At 43.5% G+C, this 27361-nt stretch overlaps 2 protein-coding genes across 4 annotated transcripts in view; both read left to right on the forward strand.

The window, feature by feature from the left end:
* The window catches only part of LOC121631371, a 47638-nt gene that overhangs the window by 9484 nt on the left and 10793 nt on the right, over positions 1-27361 (forward strand). For all 3 annotated transcript variants that reach the window (XM_041972237.1, XM_041972238.1, XM_041972236.1), the window contains exons 3-14: positions 244-380; positions 468-637; positions 7418-7613; positions 7819-8066; positions 9020-9105; positions 9190-9251; positions 12627-12865; positions 12954-13143; positions 13222-13263; positions 13344-13473; positions 17945-18086; positions 18165-18287. In XM_041972237.1, the coding sequence (XP_041828171.1) occupies positions 244-380; positions 468-637; positions 7418-7613; positions 7819-8066; positions 9020-9105; positions 9190-9251; positions 12627-12865; positions 12954-13143; positions 13222-13263; positions 13344-13473; positions 17945-18086; positions 18165-18287 (1765 nt within the window). The remainder of the gene's footprint in view (positions 1-243; positions 381-467; positions 638-7417; positions 7614-7818; positions 8067-9019; positions 9106-9189; positions 9252-12626; positions 12866-12953; positions 13144-13221; positions 13264-13343; positions 13474-17944; positions 18087-18164; positions 18288-27361) is intronic.
* Positions 3520-4988, forward strand: LOC121631375 (E3 SUMO-protein ligase ZBED1-like). The gene is made up of 2 exons (XM_041972243.1): positions 3520-4255; positions 4362-4988. Exons 1-2 carry the CDS (start codon positions 3778-3780, stop codon positions 4808-4810), a joined length of 927 nt encoding a protein of 308 aa, XP_041828177.1. The 5' UTR covers positions 3520-3777; the 3' UTR covers positions 4811-4988.

A 27361-nucleotide genomic window follows, 5' to 3' on the forward strand; every position in this document is an offset into this window, starting at 1 on the left:
AACCAGATCTGAGCCACCACAGGGGCCTCATTTTTTGCAGTATGTGGACTGACTGCATTGTGTGAGCCAGAACTGGGCCAGACCAAGTTTGCTATGTGGGTAACCAGAAGGACTTAGTTGTAATCAATATCCTTCATTCTCCTGTGTTCAAAAACCTTTTTCCTGAATTTAGGAGAAATTATGTGCATTATAAAGAGGTTGAAGTTCCTCGTCACTGAATCTCCGAACTGCTTCTTCCTCTAGATGGCTCTCTGTGGCGGACTTATCGAGGTCGCCTCCTCCGCGTCGTCAGGAGTGACGATGAAGTTCGGGAGATCCTGACGCGTTACCATGACAACAACAACCACGCTGGCCGGATGCGGGCGGTGAAGGAGATATTGGTGTGTGTAGACAGTGTTTTGTGAGATGAAAGGTTGCAGACTGAGAAGTGTTGGTGTTACACTGAGGGCGGTGTTCTGTCTGTCCAGATGATGTATTATTGGGTCGGAGTGACGGATGCGGTGAAGAACTGGATCAAAGCCTGCTCAGTTTGTCAGAGCCGACCTCAACCTCCACACCAGCAGCCGCCTGTGCAGTTCTGCCTTGTTTATGGTTGCGAAGCCTCCAGTTATGCAAACCCCGATCTCACCTTCCACAGGTCAGACATCATTTCTACCAAAGCTTTGGTAATGTGAGCTCATCAGTCAGACAGCAAAACTGCTTCATTTGGATAACAGCAGACAGACAGGTGGCATTTTGCAGGAAGAATGCACATACAGCACATTTCATGGATAAGGGAGCCCAGTGCGCTGCACATGATGAAAAGAAACCAGAGAAAACAGTGAGTTAAATACAAACAGGTTCATTCTTTGCAATTAATAATCTTGTTAGAGATCAGCATGTTCTGCAATGCATACTTTCAACATTGAACAGTTGTACATGTGCATTCAGAAGTTTAGAGGAAGTCAAATTAAGTCCACCTGTAAAGGTTATAGTGGATTTTAGGTTCATTCTGTCATCATATAAACAGTATATTCCTAACTTTATGTGAGTAGTAGTCAGTGAGTTCTCCAACCACAGATCAGATTTGTACCAGTTTTTCCAGAAGCTTCTCCTGGTTCCTCCTTTGAAGGTCAGCATAACAGAATTTGGCCTAGGAGGGAATTTTTTGGAGAGCTGAATTTAACCTTAACAATGGGCCTAAAATACACAGAAAATACTAAAGCTCTCTTCCCATTTCCTCTCACCCAAAAAGCCCCAAATATTCACCTTAAAGCCAAAATAATAATTATTATGAATAGAAATATTTATCTGAAGAGGGCACAGTAATGTTCCTGTAAATGACATGACAGGAGGAACTAATGTTGGGATGACTCAGGCTCTTGGAAATGTTCTAGTCCACTCTCCAGACCACATGGTGGCAGTAATGCACCAGTTAGTTTTTGCCAACTGCAAAAAAGAAAATCAAGAAGAACAACAACTGTGGAACAGAGATCAGTTTACCAAACCAAAGGGAGAGAGAAATGGAGAAATCAGAAATCAGATCAGAAATACTTTATTAATCCCTTGCAGGGAAATTCATGTTTTCAGTACAACCCATCCAAGACTAGACAAAACAACATATAACACAACAGGAACAGGCAGACTGACGGAGCAGCCGTTTCTACAGCGCTCCTTGTCTTAGATATAGGTGAAAGGTAACATTAGGGGAGTAAGATGTAGCTGGAGAGGATAAAAAAAAGGCATCTCCACACTGGGCCTAAGGGCCCATTATTGAGATACAAAAAACACTCCTCAGTACATAAAGAACAAAACTCAGACAATCACAACATCAGAAACACGTGGCGGGGGGAGGGGGGGGGGGTCTCCCATCACAGCAAGTCCGGACGCAGCTGACACGAGCGCAGTCCAGTCGACCCGCCGCCAGGGAGTGGAAGGAGCGGGTTAAGGAGCAGCCCCAGGCAGTGAATAACGGGGAGGTGTATCTGTAGTGGTGTACTTGAGTGTGGTGCATGTATGTGTGTGCGTAGAAGTGAGCATATGAACTTTGCCCCAGTTCTCCCTCACAGTCTCTGCCACCTGATGATAGTGGGGCATCCTTGAGGGCTGATCCAGGTTGAAGTCCATCGCCCGTGAAGAGGGTGAGGGGAGGGTGGGGGACTGAGCGTCCATCAACAAAACATTCCAGGGAGCTTTCAACCAGCCGTCCAAGGCCAGCACAGGGAGCCAAATTTGATAACAGCATTTGTTTTGGTTCAGGCCAGAGCTGTTTCGTCTGCCTTGAGTCTCTCAGTGGTCCCACTGGCGACTCCAATCATCCGAATTTTGGGTCAATTTCCATCCAGCCGAGCTGACAACTTCTCCAAGTTGGTGACCACCTCACGTACAAGCCCAGAAATCGCAACCAGTTTGCCATCCAGAACTGGAATAGCCCCCAGTTTACGATTCAGAAACGGGATAAACTGGATTTATACTCGTGCCGCGTCTGCATAAGGTTGGTTACAGCATCACCGCCGTATGGCGCCGCGTAGCTCCACGGAGGCTCGACCTGCACTTCTCCCAGACCTGACGTGCACCCCTGCTACGCAGGCGGTTACACAGAAGTACTACTTTGTGATTGGTCAGTTTGGGATTATGCATTTCCAGATTTCTATATCTTCTTGTTGAATTTGTGTAGCAACCATCATTTTTAGAAACAACACCAAGTGGATGAAGTTGATGAGAGGCTGATCGAAGGGGTTGTACAGACTAGTCAACTAGTCGATTTGTCGACTCCAATACTCTAACATGACGTTTAGAACATGACGTCGACTAATCGCTGATCACATGTTTTTAGAGCTAACAATATGGACGCCTCGCAGACGGCAACAGGTGAGGAGGTTGGTGGGTCAGCTCAGCAAAGTAGCAGCGGTACATCAACCGTTTGGAAATATTTTACCAAAGATGAGAACTGTAGCTTGGTCACTTGCAAAATATGCACGTCTGTGCTCAAATACAACAAGAGCACAAGTGCTATGCACACCCATCTAAAAAGGCAGCCGCTAACACTAGCTGAACAGCCTAAATCCTCACGTCAGCAGTCAATGACTTCACCAAACGCCCTCTGGCCACAGAGAAAAAACGGCAGCAAATCACCAGTTTGCTGGTGAATTTCATCATCAAAGATATTCGACCTTTAGCTGCAGTACATGGAGAGGGCTTCAAAGAAATGCTTCATGTTTTTGAACCTGGTTACGATGTCCCATCTTACAACACGCTATGGAACACTATCAAACATCAGTACGACAGCCTGCGTGAAAATATCATGAGAGAAATGAAAGGCCAGAGTGTGTCGCTAACAACTGATCTGTGGACATCCTCCACCATGGACCCGTACATTACTGTAACAGCTCACTACATCACTGATGCTTGGAAACTGCAGGCCCGAGTGTTGTGCATGTCTATGATGCCAGAAAGGCACACGGCTGTAAATATTGCCGATCGTCTGTCTGCGATAATCAAGGAGTGGGACATAAAGGTGTTTTGCATGGTCCACGATAATGCCAGTAACATGAACTTAGCCATGGAGATATGTGAAAAGTTCTGGGATGCACCGGACACACGCTGCAGCTGGCAATAAAGTCTGGTTTAGTCTTACCTGATGTGGTGAAGGCCATTGATGCAGCACGGAGAGTTGTGAGCCACTTTCACCACTCTGCACTGGCCACCTGCGCCTTAAAGAGACGGCAGGAACAGCTTGGCATAAGAGCCAACAAACTCCAGACTGACTGCCCGGTCCGGTGGAATTCCACAGTCGTCATGCTCCAGTGGCTGTTCGAACAAAGAATTGCTGTGCAATCTGTGCTTTCAGATGAAACAGTCACAAAACCAGCTGTCCAGAAGTCACTCGCTATGCGGGCGTCACAGTGGGAGCTGGTGGAACAGCTTATTCCGGTACTGCAGCCCCTGGCCAAGGCTACTGAAATAATGTGTGGTGAGCTGCATGTGGGGTTGTCTTTCATATATCCAGTCATTTTTAACATGATCAACACCACGCTGCGTGTTCAAGCATCTGACCTTGCTGCAGTGCGCACCTTCAAGATGACGGTTCGAGAGCAGTTAGAAAAACGATTCAAGCTGGAGTCGGATGACCTGATGGAATCCATCCCTATTGTGGCCTGTATGCTTGATGCCCGGTTCAAGCATCTTCAGTTCATCCCAGAGAGTAAAAGAGAGGCCGCCCAGAGCCACCTGAATGCCCTGCTGGAGGAGGAGGCAGAGCCGCTTGCAGCAACAGGTGAGTGTGCTAATTGAAATTAGTCATCATCTTCATGATGATGATTTAAATCGTCTTATTTGTGAATGCGCAGTTTTGATAAAACTAGTCATTCATTTTATTCTAGGTGAGGGACCGGGTGTGCAAAGTGAAGACGTGGATGATGGTGAGGGAGAACCAGTAAAATGGAAAAAAGCCAGGCTCGAGCAGGATTTTGAACAACTTTTTGGCCCGCACTATCAAAGTGGAAGGAGAGCGGGGAATTATTCCACCGCAGACGAAGAGGTCCGTAATTATTTGCAAACACCGCAAATGCAGCCCACCATGCAGAACCCGCTGCAGTGGTGGGCTCAGAACGTGGACAGATTCCCCCGTTTGGCCAAGCTGTGCAAACGTTACCTGGCTGTCCCAGCAACAAGCACACCCAGCGAGAGGATTTTTTCACTGGCCGGAAATACCATCACGCGACAGCGGGCAGGCCTTCACCCAGCTCACGTCAATGCGCTTGTGTTCTTGCACGCAAACCAGGACCGAAAAACAAAACCTGTGATTGAGCAGGACTGTGATGATGACTAGGCTTGCAGGCTCTTGCCTGTGTGTTGTTTTCCTCCCAAATTGTTTTGTGCATTACAGTATTTTCTTTTGCACCCGTGGGAGATGTAACCTAACATAACATGTAGGTATGTAACGGAAAAAAAATGAACATTGTTAAGAGTTGCCGTTAATACTTGATCCTAAATGCTGTTATGTATAAGTTCTGTGTATCAGCTGACCATTGTCAGTGAATACAGGTTGTTGCAAAGCATTCCCCTCCTCCTGTGTTTTTTTAATTACTGAAAAAATATCAATGACGTCACCAGCGACTAGTCGACATCGACTTGACTTTCATCACATTAGTGTCGACTTAAAAAAATCCCAAGTCATGCAACCCCTAGCTGATCGAATTATTTCTTCGTTTGCTTTCACAAGCTAATGAAGACACTGAACCATATTGGACGCCATTGTTGTTTTAAAACAGAAAATACCTACCGTACCTGAGGTGAACCATCAAAAGAACTCTGACCTGGTGAGTTTACCGGCCGATACCACTCCTGCTGCCACCTTCAGGTTAGGAGGAGAAACTGCAACACACCATCAAAACAACACGTTCCCCCTATGCTCAAGTCCGAGAGCAAACCTACCAGCATCAGCTACACCGTAGCCGACCGCACGCAGATGCCGCACGCAGATGCCGCGCGTCAGCTACGTTTTAGCCCAACCGCAGCATATTGAGTCATATTATTTCTCTGATATGTTGCTGCTCATGGCCACATTTTTTTTACCAGATGGCTTTGCAACAACAAAACATCCTTAGTCCTGTGTACTTCGTTCTTGAATCACAAATTCAGCTCCAAGAAAGGAAACCCGGCACCTGATACTTTGGAATAGGTTACTGTTATTTAAATATCCAAAACAAAACACAGTTATTTTATACCTATATTTAAAGAAGAAATGACCATCTCATCCATGATTCCCTCATGCGAAGTGTCTGTCTTGCAGACCACCATTTTTGCCAAAATACCTGAACTTTATTTTGCTATATTTACCAAATTTGTTTCTTTTTAGTCCAGTGATAGGCAACCTGAACCCAAACAACTTTTAATTTATTTATTTAATCTTTTATTAATTTATTTGACTGGTTTTCATTTTCTCATGAAATTGTTAACCTGTTTTAATGGCATTTTGTCATCATTTGCGTTACATATAAATTGGGAATGGCAAGTCGATTAGACAAGTCTTTCAAAAATGATTAGTCGATTAGTCGTGATTTTATCAATAATAAAATTTTAAAAAATACTTTATCTCTTGTACTTTTATAACTTGTAAAACTTATATAAGAAGTTATTTGTATATTGCATGTGTTCCATGTGTTTTTTTTACATTGTTATATATTTAACATTGTGTGGGCTTGAGTGTCCTTTATTGTTCAGCAGGTAGATGAGAAAGTGGTTCAGGGAGACATCGGGATTGCTTTAAGGGCCGCCTGCTATGCTACGTGAGCTAAACACCGCACCCACAGGAGGATTCAGCAACAACAAAACCAGCTATTTTCCTCGTCTTTCCGCCTAGTCTTTTTGCTCCTGAAACAACATTTCTGAGTGTTTAGTAACCGTGCTGCTCTGGTCTGTTGCTTCCACAAAAACTCAGACAGAAACAGCTGCTAAATTTTCTGCTTCCATACCGAGGTTGGGAGGCAGAGGAAACATGATTACTCCTGGGTGAAACTGCAGCTAGCTTCAGGGTTAGCTCCCTTCGCTTTACCCAGCAGCTAGCAGCAGCTAGCTTCAGGGTTAGCTTCCTTCGCTTTACCCAGCAGCTAGCAGCAGCTAGCTTCAGGGTTAGCTCCCTTCGCTTTACCCAGCAGCTAGCAGCAGATAGCTTCAGGGTTAGCGCCCTTCGCTTTACCCAGCAGCTAGCAGCAGCTAGCTTCAGGGTTAGCTCCCTTCGCTTTACACAGCAGCTAGCAGCAGCTAGCTTCAGGGTTAGCTCCCTTCGCTTTACCCAACAGCTAGCAGCAGCTAGCTTCAGGGTTAGCTCCCTTTGCTTTACCCAACAGTGGTGAAGTAGACTCGGGACTCTGCTGGAACTAGAAGAGTTGTTTGGTGTTTATTGCTAAAGCTGGTAGCAAAAATATTTACAACTTAACAGGAAGTCTCTAACAACGACTTTCTCCCCTGGAAAAACCTGGAGAAAACACTCCACCCTTTTCCAGCTGAGGACCATGGTTTTGATTTGGAGGTGTCTCAACCACCACACGCTCAGCTGAAATTGCTCCAGCGAGAGCTGAAGATCACGGCCTAATGACATAAATGGAACCACATCATCTGCAAAAAGCCTAATCCTGAGTCTACCACACTGGAACCCCTCAACCTCCACTCTTATTTTGTGCACAGACTTACTGCTCATATAGATCCAGTCATACAATATAATTTACTTCTGAAGGCGGATTTTTTTTTGCCGTGGCGGTGCACCACATTTATTTACATGTAGTGGAAACCCTGAATGGCCAAGAATTTAGAAGTTTGTAGAAGGAAACTTGGAACCAAACCAGACCAGATTTTATGGAAACTGGTTTAAAGATTGGATCTTATAGAATGGTCCCCATTGTTGTTTTTGGAGTTCAGCTGTGCCTTCATCCTTCAGGTTTCCAAAAGATCGTGAGCTACGTCGGAGGTGGCTGGCGTTGTCTCAGAGGGACGAAGGGTCGCTGCGCGTAAACTCCCATGTCTGCTCCCGACACTTTGACGCGTCCTGCTTCACGCTGACTGAGGAGGGTCACCTGATGCTGTCAGCCGAAGCTGTACCAACCATCATACCTGATGCAATGCCGGGGAAAGAGGTGACAAAATCCGGTCACATGCTTTTAATCAAAATTATGTTAATCTGAGATCATATTAACCTCACTTAAGATCTGATAAGGACCACATTAATATTATTTTTATTTCCTGATAAGTAAAATCTTACAACTGAAAGAGTATTGTATATGTTCCCAGTTAGACTTGAGTTAGTTGGTTGGGCTAGATCTGGTAATTTTTTATTTTCAGATACCTGTCCCATCAGATGAGGCCTTCCTACAGTCTGACACATTGGAGGACCTCCTCTCTGAAGCTGCTGCAGCTGCTGCAAAACCCACAGACCTCTGTGATAATTCTGAAACCACTACAGAGTTGCAGGAACACCAGTACTGTCTTCCAGCTCCTGATCCACATTTTAGTGGCTCCATGATCCTGAGAGATGACCAAAGAATCACCATTGCTGAGCAGAGCTTCATTACATATAACCACATTTCAAGGTATGACAAACATGGGCCACAAATAACATCATTAATTTTCATTTTTCTAAAGCGCTCACTGGCCACTTTATCAGGTCCACCTGTTCAACTGCTTGTTAACACAAATATATGATATTACTGCCAGCTAAGAACAAGAAACTGAGGCTACAATTCACACACACTCACCAACACTGGACAATAGAAGATGGAGAAACGTTGCTGGTCTGATGAGTCTCCATTTCAGCTCCACATTCAGATGCTCGGCTCAGAATCTGCTGGAAACATCATGAAAACATGGATCCATCCTGCCTTGGATCAAAGCTTCAGGCTGCTGCTGGTGTAATGGTGGGGGGAGATTTTCTTGGCCCACTTTGGGCCACTTAGTACCAACGTGGCCTGGTTTAACCAGCACAGCCTACCTGAGTATTGTTGCTGACCATGTCCATCCCTTTATGACCACAGTGGAGCATCTTCTGATGCTACTTCCAGCAGGATAATGCACCATGTCACAAAGCTCAGATCATCTCCACCTGCTTTCTAGAACATGACGATGAGTTCACTGGACTCCAACGGCCTCCACAGCCACCAGATCTCAGTCCAGTAGAGCAGCTTTGGGATGTGGTGGAACGGGAGATTCTCATCATGGATGCAGCCGACAAACCTGCAGCAACTGTGTGATGCTGTCATGTCAATATGGAGAAAACCTCTGAGGAAGGTTTCCACCACCTGCTTCATCTATCACACCAGGATTAAAAAGGTCCGACCCGGTACTAGAAGGTGGACCCGATGAAGAGGACCACCCGGTACTAGAAGGTGGACCCAATGAAGAGGACAGTGAGTGTATCTTGACTCTAGTTTCAACTGGCATCAATGGAAACAGAAAATCTGGGGGCACACTGTAACTTTCACTGAGGAGGCTGCATTCATGGCTCCTGTCCGTCAGAGACTCATCAGCATACGTTTGCATTCTGCAGGTACCTCAGCACCAGGGTATTACCACTGCAAAGCAAGGCTAAAAAAAATGCTTTAAAAAGAATGGCCAAGCGCTTCGCCCTAATAGGTGAGTGGAAATATCACTTTACTCATTTCCTTTTCTCTATTTAGTCATCAAGAGGAGCTCACTATAATTATTATTGTGTTTCAGATGGAGTTCTGATGTACACCCGGGTCTCTCCTCCTCTTAGAGTTCCACGCAACAAAGAAGAAGTAATCACCTGATTCAGCACTGATAAAGATGTAGTTAGGATTTTATATTTTGCTTTTCTGCCATCAGAGCTTTCTAAAATGGTTGCAGGAACAAAACAATTATGAAGACACAAAAAACCCCACGTTAACTTAAATTATTATTATTATTTTTAGATTAGATTAGATTAGATTAGACTTTATTATCTCACAGTGGAGAAATTCACTTGTTACAGCAGCTCTTGTTATAGAATAAAGTACAGAGAGGCAAAATAAGGTGAACATGCATCACAGCAAGAAAGTGCAATAGAAATTATTTACAAGTCTAAGAAAAGCAAAAATATGTACCGTTATAATATAAAGATATATATATATATATATATATATACATACATATACATATACATACATACACATACATACATACACACATACACACATACATACATACACACATACATTATATATATATATATATATATATACATACATATATATATACATATATATATATATACATACACACACACACACTACATCCATACATAAAATAAAATAAAATATAACAACAACCTCACAGACTATATACATATTTACATGGTGATGGTGGGATATGAAGAATATGATGACATTGATAATGGGGGGTATTGCACAGTAAAATATAAATAAATATTGCACAGTATTATGACTATACAGATAAGTTGTACAGTCTGACAGCAGTGGGGATGAAGGACCTGCGGTAGCGCTCCCTCCTACACTGAGGGTGTCTCAGTCTGCTGCTGAAGGAGCTGCTCAGCCCCCCCACAGTCTGGTGCAGTGGGTGAGAGGTGTTGTCCATGATGGATGTGAGCTTGGCCAACATCCTCCTCTCACCCACCTCCTCCACAGAGTCCAGCCCGCAGCCCAGGACAGAGCTGGCCCTCCTGACCAGCTTGTTCAGTCTCTTCCTGTCCCGGTCGGTGCTGCTCGCTCCCCAGTAGACAACGGCGTAGAGGACAGCAGAGGCTACCACAGAGTCATAAAATGTCCTTAGCAGAGGCCTGCATACTCCAAAGGACCTCAGTCTCCTCAGGAGGTGGAGGCGACTCTGGCCCTTCTTGTACAGGGCGTCTGTGTGGTGTGACCACTCCAGTTTATTGTTGAGGTGAACACCCAGGTACTTGAAACTGTCCACCCGGTCAATCTCCTTCCCCTGGATGTTCACCGGTGTGTGGGGTAGTGTCCTTCTCCGGAAGTCAATCACCATCTCCATGGTCTTACTGGTGTTTAAGCACAGGTGGTTGCGCTCACACCAGTCCACAAAGTCCCTGATGACTGACCGGTACTCCAGCTCGTTCCCCTCAGACACACAGCCCACAATGGCTGAGTCGTCAGAGAACTTCTGGAGATGACAGCTGCTGGTGTTATAGGTGAAGTCCGAGGTGTAAAGGGTGAAGAGGAACGGTGAGAGCACTGTTCCCTGAGGGGCCCCCGTGCTGCAGACTACCACCTCAGACACACAGTTCTGCAGACGCACGTACTGTGGCCGGTTGGTGAGGTAGTCGATGGTCCACGCGGCTAGCTTTCCATCCACACCAGCTCCTTCCAGCTTCCCCCGCAGCAGCACCGGCTGGATGGTGTTAAACGCACTGGAGAAGTCAAAAAACATGACGATTTTTAGTAAGTTTTGCGGTTTATTGCCTGCAGGTAGCCAACATTGTACCATAATGGTGCATAAGTAATCAACATTTATTTCAGAACCATCTGTAAAATGTAGCTTCAACAAGTTAAATGTAAAAGTATTATAAAAGGAAGCCTTTTAAAGGCCTGGAGGCCACGTTGGCCCATTGTGGAACAACCCATTAAAATGAACATCTAGAAGATTATTAAAGGTTCAGTGTTGAACTAAGAACAGTTTTAATTATCATTAAAACTGTTTCTACTGGTATCTAATGACTACTAAAATAACTGTTTTTATTCTCATAGACTGAAGCATTTACATCCACATACATGCAGCTGCCACTATTTTTACTACGGCGTCTCTGAAAGGACAAACAGCTCTGCGTGAAGCTTTAAAACTGTAGTCTCGGCTTCGATGGGAACTAGAGCTCTGTTTGGAATCAGCAATGCCATAAAAGCACCATAGAAGAAGACAGGACACCTGTAGTTACTGCAGTCGTCGCTGCACCTGAGGACGCTGGCTCCACTCACACATGACAACATCTTTATGTCTGGAAGAGGTTTGGCCTCTGATGGCCACCGTACATTCACAGCTCTGCTATACCCATCTTTACCACTAGATGGCAATAATCCTTACTGCACATTTTAAGTATAATTTTCAAACTTTAAACAGACTACTATCAAAATAAAAACCATATGCTAAACTTGAACCTGGAGTCAGATTCCAGAGTTTGATCGTCATCGCTTCCTTTCAATAAATGTTTCTGTCAATTTCTGGCTCTTTCCTGCCATCATGTGATTTTCCTGGTCAATTTTCTTTCTAGAAGCAGATAATCTGACTGAATTCATTCTGTGAATGGAGGACATTCTGAGTAAATAAAACAGATTATGTCCTACAAAACATGATGTTCCTGCACCAACAGACGAAGGGCTGTTTTTGAACACTAAATATACATAAACGCACAATAACAACATTTCCTGCAGCCATGTTAACTCCCTCACTGTTCAGTGTTGCCCTAAGGCAGGGGTTCCCAAACTTTATCCTGCAGGGCCACCTATCAACAACAATAATGACAAGCCTCCCGATCCCCCGACCACATGCGCCCCGATGTTTACAAAGGAACGTACGAAGAAAGTTTATCAGTTGCTTTGTTAACTTCAGTTAAAACCTCGTTGCTACTTTCACACATTTGTCCATGTTATGCAAGCAGTGCAAAAACTGTTATTAGTGCCCCCCCCCCCCCCCCCCCCCCCCGTTTGGGAACGACTGCAACATATTTCCCATATTTTTGCATCAGGACAATTTATATTTGAACAAGTTTCCATGATTTAGCAAATAACTTGCATTAAAATATCAAAAATAAGGGTTTACTCCTTTTTAATGTGAATATATTTTGTCCACACAGAAAAAGTCAGAAAATGATATTTTTAGACACTTGAGCCAAACGTTTCTTCAAAAAAGTTCACCAAAGAGGGTTTCCTTATGGCTTCCTCAAAGTGCTGTGACTAAATGCACGTTATTGGTTCCTTTTAATCTTCCCTCCTTTTTTAAAGTATTGCTTTATTCAGACATGTATTTAGGAAATACCAGGTCAAAATTTGGTGTGTTGACGTCCTACTTTAGACCCATTAGTTTATGCCAACTATGGTCAGATCTCCCTGATGACGGCTAATCTAATCCACCCAGACCAGAATGTTTCCTACATCCAGATCTGATAACTTAGCCAGTCTTGATTCCAGGTGAAATCCATCCTGCGGCAGTTCCACGACAACCAGGGCCACTACGGTGAGGGAATCTGCCAGCGACAAATCGCCAAGCACTTCTACTGGTCCAGCCTGAGCCGAGACCTGGCCGGCTGGATCTCCAGCTGCAACACCTGCCTCAACAGAACCAAGAGGAAGTGGCTGCGCTGCAGCGTCTACAAGTGCTCCAACTGCTGCGGGCCGGTGGAGAGAGGCCTCGGCTTCACCTTCTATAAGTATGAGTCCAAATCCAAATAAGAATCTCTGGCTTTGAAATATAAAAAATATTTGTACAACTTCTTTCAATGAATCTTCTTTCTCCAGGTTTCCTTTTCACAAGCCGGCCTTGCTGGCCGTGTGGATAAGGGCTGTGGGCCGGCTTAACTGGCATCCTCGGCTCTGGTCGTCCATATGTTCCGCTCATTTCACCGAAGACTGCTTCGATCGCAGCGGGGAGGAGGTGGTCCTCCATAAGGACGCTGTTCCCACACTCATGGTCCACAGCAACTCAGCGGTGAGGCTCAGAAGTTATTATCACTCACATCAGCAGCAGCAGCAGCATTTTAATCAGAACTCTGTGTTTCCTGCACAGAATCCATCATCCAATCCAACACCGCCTCCAGCAGGGGAAGGGGTACGTTGAAACAACTCTGGACACTTATAAACCCTCACCTCAGTGGCTTCTGTTTGAATCTGAATTATTTTCCACCACAGTGCGAGCAGGCCTTTTTTGCAAAGTACGACGCTGTGGAGCTCTACCTCAACAGACGCACCTACCCTCCTGGACTCAACTACGTAGAGAAGAACACTTTCAGGACATTTTGCAAAAAGTTTGCCATAAAAGGTTTGCACGTTACTTCTGTCTTATGATGTGTGTGATACAAACCTGGAGCCAGACAGATTTATTCAGATAGCTCCGTTCAGTCCTGGGACAGGAAGTAGACCTGACCCTGATGACCTTAGGGATCTGGTTGCATTCTGGTCCTAAACCATTCAGGTCTTTGGAAACTAACAACAGGAAGCCAGTGTAAAGATCCGAGAACTGGAGTTCTAGGATCTACCTTCCTGGTCTTAGTGAGGACTGGAGTTCTAGGATCTACTTTCCTGGTCTTAGTGAGGACTGGAGTTCTAGGATCTACTTTCCTGGTCTTAGTGAGGACTGGAGGTCTATGATCCAGGTTCCTGGTCTCAGTGAGGACTGGAGGTCTAGGATCTACGTTCCTGGTCTTACTGAGGACTGGAATTCTATGATCCAGGTTCCTGGTCTCAGTGAGGACTGGAGTCTCATGATCCAGATTCCTGGTCTTGGTGAGGACTGGAGGTCTATGATCCAGGTTCCTTGTCTTAATGAGGACTGGAGGTCTATGATCCAGGTTCCTGGTCTCAGTGAGGACTGGAGTTCTAGGATCTATGTTCCTGGTCTTAAGGCGCATTCCGACAGAGAAGTTCTAAGAACACAGTTCTAATAACTGTCCTAGTTCTAAGAACTACCTTCTCCAGGGGAACTGTTTCATGTTGCATTCGTACATGAGTTGGGGGCGGTTGCGGGACCGATGTGACGCATACGTCTGCGACAGTGACGTGTGACTTTAGCGCCACATAACAACAAAACAAAACCCGCTAAAAACAAAACAACACGGCAAGCTAATATGGAGAAGGAAGAGATCGTAGTGTTCATGCTCTGCTTGATGGAGATGTTACTGATGGACGATACAACCAGGCGTCTCACGTCGAGGCTGGAAGGCTCCTGAAAGTCAGAAGATGAAGAATCCAGCGGCAGGAGATCCGCCACAGACAAAGGAGACGACGTGTAAGTTTAACTTGTTAAACATGCGCCAATTGTATACGTGTCTTATGAGTAAATATTTCAGACGGCGGGTTTATTGTAACTCGTGTTCTGTTTCAGACGTTGCTGCGGCTCATTGAACTCCTCACCGTCCGCCTGGTCCGGAGCAAAGCTGATAACTAGTGGGAAAAGGTTGTTCTCAATTTTACCGATGAGCAGTAGATAGAGAATTTCTGTATGTCCAGGGAGACATTTCAATACATCTGTGGCCGCCTGAAGCTGCACTGGAGAGGATGGACACAACCACCTGCTGCAGATACTGAAGGAGATGGAGAACAGCCTGGATGTTTTACCTCCTGCCTTCCAGCTAATCACTACACACCTCTTCATAATAAGCATCATGTTCTGGAAGTTCCACAGATAGAACATACATGTATACATGATGTACACATTTAAAGAGAAAATGTTCCATAGAAAATGCATCATTTCATTTCATTTTTTTTCTTTTTTTTTTTTGTGTTAAACGTGTAAAATAAAGATCTCATCATCTGCTTTAAGCTTTGTGTGTTTTATGGAATCATCAGTAGAAGGTGGAGGAGTAATCCGTCAGTGGAGGGTTGGTTGTGACTGAGTTATGGTTTAGAATTATGAGGACATAGTCACACAGATTTAGAGTATATGAAGGTAAAAATATAAAAAGGGTGGTGAAATGTTTACAGGTGTGTAATTTGTGTCAGATCTTGGTTAAACATGATAAACTTCGTTCTGTGATATGGAGCATATTATAAAGTTGATAAACTAATGTAATTTACACCCAGGATAAGACTTAAAATGTAGCGACCAAAGATGGATTATTTAATATTTCATAGCTGTGATAAGTTAATAACTACTCAATATTTTTATTAGCTAATATTTTATAGATGTGGCCAAAGCACATCTAACAGACACAAACTGAAAACTTCAGACTCTTTACAAAGTCATTTATTTTTTTATAGTGAATACAGCAGAGCAAAAATAACTATGTACATGTGTGTGTATCCTGCATATCACACTGGCTTTTCCTGCCGCACGCAGGAGTCATTTGCTGCGGCGTTGCCCGAGTAAACATGTCGGTGGTACAAGCTGTCCAATTTACTGTTTGTTCGGTTCGTCCCGCTCCGGTTGTCGTGGTTCTTAATTTATTTGTAGTCTTGTGTGAGTTTTCTACGTGCGCTGCTTCGCGTTATCCCGCGTTCTCTGACTGAGAGCTGATCGTCAGGAATATTTTTATATCAAAACCTCTCTGAAGATCCTCTGTGGCGTAGACGGTCAGAAGAGCTTCGACCTCCTCGTCGGTCCATTTATCGCTTGCTTGTTGTTGTTTTTGTCCGTATGTGCAACCGTGTTTTTTAAATGTGGCGGGGACACAAAATGCGGAAATCTGGCAAGGGGCGGAGCTACCAGTCACCAAACACCTACGTCATGAGGGTTCCTATAGAACCCCGCTCAGACCCTGCCTCGGAGCAGGAGCTAAAATGGTTATAGGAACTAGGGACCAGTTCCTATATGTCGGAATGCGCGAAAAAACGGCCTGGTTCCTGAAAAGGTTATAGGAACTGCAAAAGGTTCCTACAGTCGGAAAGAGCCTTAGTGAGGACTGGAGTTCTATGATCCAGGTTCCTGGTCTTAGTGAGTACTGGAAAAAGCAGCGTGGTGGACTAAGTGCAGCAGTCTGATGGAGGACAGGGTTCAGTAGTCTAGTCTACCAGAGTTAATCCTCTAGATGTTATTTAATTTAAAACTGCTTGCCTAGTCTGAGCATGATGCTGAAAGTCCAGGTCTGAGTCCAGGATGGAACAGGGTGAACTCAGCAGGTCTGGTTGGATAGAAGTTCAGGGCTAACTGTTAGTTAACCTTCTGGCTCTCTTCAGGTAAAGTGCTGTATACTCTTAGAATTTATTTCTTTTCAGTATTATTAAAGCTTAAGTCTTTCCATCAGCTACAGTCCTTTTCAGAACCAGCTGGGTCCTGGTGCCCTGCAGGGTTCAAGAAAACCTGCAACTAGGCATCTCAGATGAATAGCTGAAGCTAGCAAAAGACCTGTTTCCACCAGCAGGGTGGGGGCGTTTCCACAAGTGAAAACTGGGAAGGGAACCATAATATCCCTCCCGACCCGTCCTACTTTGACCCAACCTGAAAGGGTGGAGCCTGACACACTGCAATCTGCTGATTGGTTGAGACAAAAAAAGTCCCTTCATGTGCAACCTGATATAAAAACAGAGCAGGAACGGCTCCTTGTTCAGAGCAACAGATTTTCTTTGTGTTGATTAAATCTCCGTTAAAACGCATCAGGAAGCACTGCTCCATCCTCCTCCGTAGTTTCTGAGTCATGTTCTGGTTCTACTCGAAGGAAGGCACTGCGATGGCGTAATGCTGTTCCGTAGCTGAGCCAGCTATCGCTATCCGGTTGATACTCTGCCTCTCAGGTGAGATTATGGTTGCTGTGGGAATGCAATGAGGTTACAGTTTACAAACTACATTTACCCGTTTACCCTAACTGACCCTACCCGACCCGGCCTGACCCCGACTCAACCTGACCTGACCTGACCTTACCCTACCCAACCCAACCCTAACTGTCCCGACCCAACCCGACCGGACCAGACCCTACCTGACCTGACCTTACCCTACCCAACCCAACCCTAACTGTCCCGACCCAACCCGACCGGACCAGACCCTACCTGACCTGACCTTACCCTACCCAACCCAACCCTAACTGTCCCGACCGGACCAGACCCTACCTGACCTGACCTTACCCTACCCAACCCAACCCTAACTGTCCCGACCGGACCAGACCCTACCTGACCTGACCTTACCCTACCCAACCCAACCCTAACTGTCCCGACCGGACCAGACCCTACCTGACCTGACCTTACCCTACCCAACCCAACCCTAACTGTCCCGACCGGACCAGACCCTACCTGACCTGACCTTACCCTACCCAACCCAACCCTAACTGTCCCGACCCAACCCGACTGGACCTGACCCTACCTGACCTGACCTTACCCTACCCAACCCAACCCTAACTGTCCCGACACAACCCGACCGGACCTGACCCTACCTGACCTGACCTTACCCTACCCAACCCAACCCTAACTGTCCCGACCGGACCTGACCCTAACTGTCCCGACCAGACCCGACCTGACCTGACCCTACCTGACCTGGGCTAACCTGACCCTACCCAACCCTAACTGTCCCGACCAGACCCGACCTGACCTGACCCTAACATAGCCGACCAGACCCGACCCGACCTGGGCTAACCTGACCCTACCCAACCCTAACTGTCCTGACCCGATCCAACCTAACTCGACCGGACCATAACCGTCCTTACCTGACTCTCACTGTCCCGACCCAATCTGACCCACTGGTGGAAATGAGGCTGTAGTGTCCTTCATTCTGCTTATTAGAGCAGATACTTTACAGAGAACATTTTAGGACAAGATCAAGCATCTCTCTGCATGTCTCGTGGTCATCGCGTCTCTTCACTCCACAGATGGAAAGCTGCACATGGTGCGGGGTGACCGGGAGCGTTTGGTTCTGAGGAACAGGCAGCAGGTTGAGGCCGCCCTGGTGGACTACCACAATGAGCTGAACCATCTCGACATCAACAAGTGTCTCCGGCTGCTCAACGAGAGGTGTTCCTGCATGCTGTTGTGGCTGTTAGCGTGTTTTCCTACCGTGTGCAGTCTGAACTCACTCCTGATGTTTTGCAGGTACTTCTGGAAAACCATGAGACCTGACGTGGTGCAGTGGATCAGCAGCTGCTCCCTGTGCAGCATGAAGAGGGGGAAGAAACCGGACAAGCGAGCAGAGGCAGGAAGAGCAGAGGTGATGAGGTCAGTTTCTTCCACCAGGCGTCAGGCTTTTTCTCCCATTCCTCTGGGCAGAGACCTCCGATTGTTTTCCTGGAATCGGCTTAAGGAACTCTCCCAGATTGGGAGTCTCCGTCCTCAATGCTCCAGTTACGAGCAGCACTGCTGCTGCTCTCATTTCTCCGGGTTCAGTCAGCTTCATGTGTCTGCCACATTGCATTGCCACGTTTATCACCTTCTAGCATCCTTCTGTAGTTTGCCGACCACCACGGTGTTCTTCCTCACACACTGCAAAAACGAGAAATGTTAACACAAGTTCAAAAACACGTCATTCAGACTATAATCCAGAAAATAATCTGCCAGTAACTGAACTCGCTGAGATTTCCTGAGAGAAGAAAAAGATCCAGACTTTAGACTACAGTGATAGAATATCTAAAAGCAAGTGGTCGGTCCAAGTCTTTCTGAAGTATAACAAGCCCTCAAAACAAGGCTGCAGAACCAGGAAATAGACAAGATGATTCTTCTGAATTCAAGAATTAAACAGTAGTTTTTTTCTAAAACATGAGGAAAAGCATTAATAATGGATTCATACAGCGGCCAGAGCGCCTCACACATGAGGAAAAGCATTAATAATGGATTCATACAGCGGCCAGAGCGCCTCACACATGGTGAATTCAGAAGAATCGCCGTGTTTTGAGGGCCGTTCCACTCCATAAAAGCCCGGGACCGAATGTTCCAGCTGTTTTTTTTTTTTAATATTTTATTTTTTATTGTTTTCGTACATACAAACAACACCAGTATATATCAGTAAACAAACAGAAACAATCAGAACAGGCACAGACAGTTAAGAGAAACCATCAATAAATAACAGTGTGGACTAAGAGTAGCTTGGCATTTGTAGATTTTTACATAGGGTGAAGTGAATTTTTATTTTGGTATTGTTATGAACTGTATCCCTTTGTTAAGATTAGATAGTAGGTTTACTTATATCAGCCTCAGAGGATAGCTACACTTCCCGTTCCATTACCTACACAAACAAAAAACACATACAGTATCAACACCTACATCAGTGTGATATGCAACACACAGCTTGGTTTATAGTCGTATCATTGTATGTATATTTAATTTTCATTATGAGGGTGTGCAAGTCTTCCATTTCTTCCAGTAGTCGTTGAATTTATCTATGTTCAGGTTCAGGGAGAAGGTTATTCTTTCCATGTTATATATCTCGTTTACAATTCCAATCCACTGGGTTTTAGTTGGAAGATCTTTAGACAGCCAATGTCTTGTTATTGCCTTTTTGCTGGCGACCAACAATATGTTGATCAGGTATCTGTCACTAGATTTAGTACAGGATGAGGTGTCTCCAATGTATACTGTGTGAAAGTCATGTTTGATCTTGTAACCCATTACTGATGGGTTGATGTCCTCTACCACTCCTAACCAGTATGGTTTAATAGCTGGGCAGTCCCAAAATATGTGAAAATGATTTGCTAGTGTTTCTCCACATTCTCTCCAGCATCGTCCCTCCCTCAGCCTGGCTGTCTGGAGTTGTTTTATTTTTGGTGTAATGAAAAATCTAATTACATTTTTCCACATAAATTCCCTCCATAGACCTGAGCTTGTAGTATTAGTAAAGTTTTCAATATCTTCATCCAGCCTTCTTCTGAAATTGTTATTTTGGCTTCTTTCTCCCATTTAGATTTAACATAAGTTGTGGAGTTCTTGTTATAGGACTGTAGGCATCGGTAAAATCTAGCGACCAGTTTTCTGTTAATATTTGACTTGTATGCATCTATCAGTATGTTAACTAGACCTGAGTAACCGGTTCCTATTTTTATTACACAATTAAAGTGGGCTCTGACCTGAAGATACCTGAAGAAATCCTGTTTTTCTAGATCATATTTGTCTTTCAGTGTTTGAAAACTATTCAGTTCTTCTACACTAGAAAGCAGACAATATGTAGTTATACCTCTAAAGGTCCAAAACTTAAACCGTTCATCAATCTGTGATGGTTTAAAATCACTATCATATGGTATCCATCTGAACAATTTGATTTGGTTTTCCAGTTTTAGTTTACGACATTCTTCAAACCAGATGTTTAAGGAAGTTTTTGTCAAGCTGTTTAAGTGCTCTTTTTGTTGTGAGTACATATTCTTATCTCCTATTAATGTCTGTAGGGGTATGTTTAACTGGGATATTTCTAAGTTCTTCCATTTAGCACTATAATATGGGTCGCACCAATATATTAGGTATCTTAGTTGTGCTGCCTTGTAATAATTCTCCATATTTGGCAAGGAGAGCCCTCCTTCTTCTTTAGGTAGTTGTAAGGTTTTATATCTAACCCTGGGTTTTGGACCTTTCCAAATAAATCCTGAAAACATCCTCCTCCATTCTGTAAATTGTTGTATGGGTATTGCTGAGGGTATAGACTGAAAGAGAAAAAGAAGTCGTGGTAGGATATTCATCTTAATTACGTCTATACGATTATGTAGGTTAAATGGCAACAAAGTCCATCTACTTAAGTCCTCCTTTATTCCTTTGGTTATTGGCAGGTAATTTAGAGTGTAGATATTAGACAGATCTTTTGGAATTTTAACACCCAGGTATTTAATAGTGCTATTGTCCCATCTTAAGTTAGAAAGGTTTGTAATGTGGCATGAAGGTGTATAATTGTATGAAATGAGTTGTGTTTTATCAATGTTTAGTTTATAGCCAGAGTATTGACCAAATGTTGTCAGACGGGACAATAATTTATTTAGGCTGAAGTCAGGCTGGAAAAGAGTAATCAATATGTCATCCGCGTAAAGGCATATTTTATATTCTGTTCCTCTTATCCAAATTCCTTTTATATCATTATCCTCCCTCAGTGATTGGGCAAGCGGTTCAATAAATAAGGCAAACAAGGTTGGACTTAGTGGGCATCCTTGTCTACAACCCCTCTCTAGTGTTACTGAGTTAGATAGGCTGCCGTTTACTTTTATTCGAGCTGTTGGTGCATAATATAAGTTTTTTAGAACCTGAATTATAGAGCTATTAAAACCAAATCGTTGTAATACTAAGTATAAATATTCCCATCTGACAGAATCAAATGCTTTTTCTGCATCAAGACTAAGAACAATGGCTTCATCTTCAGTCCTGGACATGTAATCCATTACATGTAAGGTTCGCTTTATATTATCTTGTGTTTGTCTGTTTTTGAGAAACCCGCTTTGGTCTTCATCTATGAGTTCTGGGATTATGTTTTCCAATCTCTTTGCTAGTATAGATGTAAATAGTCTATAGTCTAAGTTTAGAATTGATATAGGTCTATAGGAACCGCATTCAGATTTATCTTTACCGGGCTTGGGAATTACAGAGATTGTGGCTTGCCTCCAAGATATTGGAGTTTCACCACCTTTAAGTACATAGTTAAAGCATTCCAGTAGCAGAGGTGACACTGCATGCTTAAATTTTTTGTACCACTCTGCTGGGTAACCGTCTGTCCCTGGCATCTTATTTGTTTTTAATTTGGAAATTGCAGTATCCAGTTCTTGCTTTGTTATTTCGTGCATCAGCCTCTTGTTTTGTTCTGAACCAATGGACGGCAGGTCCAGTGAATTCAGAAAGTTCACAATGTCCAGGGTACCGGCACCATCTGGTTGTGTGTGTATAGAGTTTTATAATAATTCACAAAAGAGTTTTGTATTTCTTGTAATTTGTGACATGTTTCACCAGTTTGTGCATCTTTAATTTTGTGAATGGATCTTTCATCCTGTTGTTTCTTAATGCTCCAAGATAATAGTTTCTTAGCTTTGGGACCATTATCATAATATCTTTGTTTAATAAATTTAGCTTTCATTTCTTCATGGGCATCATATATCTCATTTATTCTTTGCTTAGTTGTTTGTATCTGGTATAAGAGATGAGGGTCATCAGATTCCTGATGTTTAGTTTCTAGGTTTTTAAGTTTGCCTATTAGTTCTTGTAATTTCTGTTGTTTTTCTTTTTTTTTTGGTAGAGGACCACGCAATGATTTTGCCCCTAATTACTGCCTTCGCTGCATCCCATAGAGTACTTGGGGACACCTCATTGTTATCATTGTGTTCCAGATACACACCCATTTCCTTTTCAATGTATTTTATACACAACGGGTCATTCAACAGGCTTGTATTAAGCCTCCAGGTTGTGTTTTTGATTTCGGTGTCCAGATAGAGAGAGAGGTACACTCCGGCATGGTCTGAGATGTCTTTTACCCCTATTTCACATCCTTTAATTCTATGTCTGTCTCGGTTAAACATGAAAAAATAATCTATCCTTGAGTAAACCTTATGGGGATGAGAGTAAAATGTAAACTTTCTTTCTTTTGGGTGAAGCTCCCTCCAGATGTCCATCATACCTGATTCAAACAAAAGTTTTTTGACTGTAGTTGTCTCTGGGTTTATTCTTTTAGATGTATTGGTAGAGTCTAGGCAGGGCTTTAACTGAATATTCCAGTCCCCCCCACTGATAAAGATTTCTGAACTCTCTTCTGTAATTATATTGAATAATTTCTTAATGAACACTACATCATTATCTGGTGGTCTGTACACATTGAAAAGGGTCATAAGCCTGTGGTCAATATATCCTGTTACTAAAACATACCGACCCTCTTTATCACTTATCTGTTTAACAAGTTGAAATGTTACTCTATTTGAAATTAGTATTGCAACTCCCCTTGTTTTTCCATTTCTATAAGATGAGTAATAAGTGTTTTTAAAACCCAAAGCTTTTAATTTCTCATGTTCCTTATCGTCTAAGTGTGTCTCCTGCCAGAAAACGATATGATGTTTTTCTCTTTTCATCTTAGTAAGTAGTTTATTCCTTTTCATGGGATTTTGTAGACCGTTAACATTTAGGGTAATTACTTTGTATTCTTCCTTCACCATCTTATCCCTAGAATCTTATACATACATACATTAGGTTTCTCTCTAGGCCTGAACATGTAGACTGGGAACATCTGTGCAAAACCAAAAATCAAACCAACAGAAAAGACCTCCAACAGTGAAGTGTAAATATAACTTCTGAACAGGGAGGGGAATCCTTCTCCTGAAGGGCCCCTCCAGATGCTCACTAGCATCTTCATTTGTGTCTTATCAAACCCCATAAATAATGGGTAAGAGCTAGTCCCTTCCCCCAGATAATGATCCTAAAATAGTGTAAATTATTATTAACTAAGGGCCCATTTTTCCCTGCAACTGCATAGAAATTGTTCATAATAGGGCAAAGATTGTATCCAAACGGCATGTAACAAAGGGAGACAATCTATCTATTTTACATACATATACTGAGTGTCTTAGATTTATTTAACCATAACTTTTGAGTGTCTGTATGAGTCCGTGCGCACGCGCATGTGCTCGCAATTGTCTCCGGTAATCTACTCACGGGTGTGCACTAGACCTTGTTACCACCGTGCGACAGTGAGTGTTGGAATCTCCGGAGTTTTTCTCTTGCTCTCTCGATATCCGTAGCCCGGTCCCGTCGCTTAGTGGATCCACGAGTCTCCCAGGAGTTCTCTTTGAGGCTTTTGCGGGGTGTTGTTGTTACGTCAATCTGGGATAAGTTGACAGGTGTGTCTGGGGCAACACATTCAGCCATCAGAATCCCCCTCCTCAGCATGTCGTCCCTCGCCTCCTTGGCGGTGTTGTATGTTGTGGGTCCTTCTTCGTAAAAAACACGAAGTTTCGCGGGTGGTGGTGTGTGAAAACGGAGTCCCTTTTCTTTTAGTACCTTCCTCAGAGGAGCGTATTCCTTACGTTTGTTTATAATTTCCACTGGGTAGTCATGATCAAAATAAATTTTTCTGCCTTTGAGATGTATTTCTTTCTTTTTCCATGCGGCAGTTAGGACTTGTTGTTTAGTTTTGTAAACGAGGAAGCAGGCAATCATAGATCTCGGGGCGGCCTGCGGTGGAGGTTTTGGTCCGAGAGATCTGTGGCAGCGTTGTATATTGAGGTCAATGTCAGGGAGTGACAGTTCTGTTTTAATGAGCTTCTCCAAAAACTCACAAGCGTTAGGTCCCTCTTCTCCCTCAGGGATTCCAAAGATTCTGAGGTTATTTCTGCGTGAGCGTGTTTCCAGGTCCACCAGCTTGGACTGAATGCGTTCTTGATCCTGCAGAGTTTGTAGAAGCACCTCCTTGGCACCGCTGTTCCACTCCTCTATCTCTGCCACTCTTCTCCACATCATCCATCCTCACTTCAGTGTTTTTCAGGCCGTCCCCGATCACACTCAATTTCTGGTTAACTTCTTCCTTAAAGTTTCTGATTTCTTCCTTCACATCTCGTCTCATTGTCTCACACAGCTCGTCCAGGTCTTTCTTCAAGTCTTTTTGTCCTGCTTTTATTTCCGCGTGGATAGCAACGATGCTAGCTTGCAGAGCATCCGTATGTGCATTAGCTTTGGCTGCGGTAGAAGTTTCACCGTTTTCTCCCGTCGCCATTTCTTCGTTTTTGTTGCCGAGTTGATTTTCTGTTGCCTTAGTTTTCCTTAGTTTGTATTTCCCCATAACATTTTACACAAGAAGATAGATAAATTCTTTTCAAACTGGGGAAACATAGGACCTCACTGAGAGCGTGGGAATTATGCTGCCACTTGCTTCGCCGCCATCCCGGAAGTCTCGTTCCAGCTGTTTTAAGACGTTTCTTACTTGTCTAAAGCGCTAGCGGCAGGGGTGCCATCTTACGTTCCTCACGATTTGATTCAGTTATGATCAAGTGCTTCGATTCCATTTAACAATTCTCAGAATTTTCAAGCATCTTTTCGCCATTCAGGGTTTTTTCTTTCTCACTCTTAGGCTACCTCATACTCTTAAATCCATTCAATATCCATTAAGTCAAGTAACCAAACAAACCTATTTCCACTCCCTGTTAATTATGGCAAACCATAAATAAATCCAACACATATCCAACATCCATGGAGTCTACAGGAACGATGTGTTGGCAATAGTTAGAGCAACAACGCTGTTCTGGTTGGTATACGTTGGCAGAGCAGCTTCCCTGGTTAATGTGCATGCAGGCACAGAAATCTGCAAATGATCCATCAAATCAGCGCCACCGACTCAGACTTAACTCAGAAACTGCACCAGCATACCGCCAACTGTGATGTCACAAGTTTATTTATTTATTTTATTTTATTTTATTAACTGCACATTGCTCAAGTTCATCTCTAGTATGACGAAACATGAGGGGAAATGCACATAAAACTCAGATGAAGTGTATGAAACTGTATTTATAAGTAAGGTAGTAATGTCTTTTAAACATGTGGCGTAGGCTTATTAGCATCCAGACTCTGAGAGATTGAACATGTAATGATTAACTTTAAAATAACTATTGCTGGATAAAATATTTAATATCATCGTAGCCTGTCTATCAAAGGGGAGTACATAGCTGTGCTGTTTAGATAAAGTCGTCTAAACCCTATATTCTCAAACTGTGGTACGTGTACCACCAGTGGTACGCAAGAGCCCTCTTGGTGGTACTTAGAGGAAAGTCATAAATATTTTTTAATAAAATTATTTTTAAAATATATAATATTATCAAAAAAGTACAAAGCTTAAAAATAAAATACATACAACACATCATTAAATTTATATTTAAAAAAAGGATTGTTTTCCTTTTGCTTTTAATATTAGCCTGCTATGTTTTCCGGTTCATGTACTTAGCCCCCCCGTGGCTGGTTATGAGTTGAACTGTGTGTGAAACGATAAACAACGGTCAAATGTAGAGAGGGAAGATAAGTGGTTCAAGAACACTGCAATCGTGGTTTCAAACTGGAACTATTACGAAGAGGACTTCAGTTCAGGAGGAGAATATTTCAAGCAGCCGCCTTGAAAATGAAGAGGAGGACGGCAGTGAACCGAGCATAAGTGCTAATGGCTACTTGAGAGGCTCCAGTCAAATGTCCATAGCACCCACTAGCATCAAGCAGTGCAAAACAGTCAGAAAATATGACTCCAGTTACCTCAAATTTGGATTTAGTTGGTGCGGGACTGACGAAGGACCGAGGCCCCAGTGTGTGGTTTGTGGTGAAGTCCTCAGCAATGAATCCATGAAACCAGGATACCTAAAACGGCACCTTTTAACCAAGTGAACAAGTGGAGCGCGAAACAAGTGGATGAGAAACCCATTCAGCAAGGGTTTTACTGTTTGCGAGCAGGAGAGTTTAACTGTCTTGTGATGAAACACTGAAGACTGGTTTAAAAAAAAAAAAAACAGTCACTGTTGGACTTTTGGATACAGCAACTCTGGGAATACTCTGTGCTTTCGGATAAGGCCGTGCGCTTCCTCCTTCCTTTTGCGACAACATATCTGTGCGAGAAAGGCTTCTCTTCACTTGCCGTCATTAAGACTAAATACAGAAGCAGGATGGAGGCTGAGCCAGACCAGAGACTGAAGCTGACCACGATCGAGCCAGACATCACAGGCTGTGTGCGCAGAGACAGGCGCACCCCTCTCATTAGACGTATGTAAGTAGATAACAGTCATTAATATGCTGGCCAGTTCTTAATAATTGTTAGTGGTTCATTGATCCCGTTTTTCATGCTATGTTGCTACAGGTTTTATTTCTAAGTAGCAGAGTGTTAACAGGACATGATGGTCAAAGCAGGACAGAAAGACTGTATTGAGTCTAATGTTTATACAGGTGTGTGTTTATTATCCCACATGTGAAGACGGTGACAGTGATGACAAAAAAAGGTCTTTGCGTGTTGTTCATACAAATATAATGCACTGACTTTTCTAATGTGAAAATTCATTCTCGTTTTGGATTCGTGATTTCATGTTGTAAGATTTCAGATGTTTCATAACTTTATTGCTAAAATAATCTTTGGAATTTGGACCATTTCTAACCTTGATTAGAAGAGTATTTTTTCAAGAAACAGAACACTTCTGGTTCCGTCAGCCTACTGTGTGTGTGAATGAATGAAATACAACTGCTATTTTAATGTTCTGGCTTGCTGTATGTATAACAGGTGAAGAGATGCCCACCTTGTTAGGATGAGTTTAAGTGCTTGTTACAATGCAACAGTTTTGTACAGTGTGGCTGGCAACAATAATCAATAAATAATCCTCAAATTAGGA

This window comes from Melanotaenia boesemani, chromosome 20, assembly GCF_017639745.1.
Source record: "Melanotaenia boesemani isolate fMelBoe1 chromosome 20, fMelBoe1.pri, whole genome shotgun sequence".
NCBI lineage: Eukaryota > Metazoa > Chordata > Actinopteri > Atheriniformes > Melanotaeniidae > Melanotaenia > Melanotaenia boesemani.

Excerpts from the sequence above, each read along its gene's own strand:
- LOC121631375 (XM_041972243.1), top strand. The coding sequence starts at position 3,778 with ATGCTCCAGTGGCTGTTCGAACAAAGAATTGCTGTGCAATCTGTGCTT. Across the intron at positions 4,256-4,361 it reads AGAGCCGCTTGCAGCAACAG|GTGAGGGACCGGGTGTGCAA; the intron begins GTGAGTGTGCTA and ends ATTTTATTCTAG.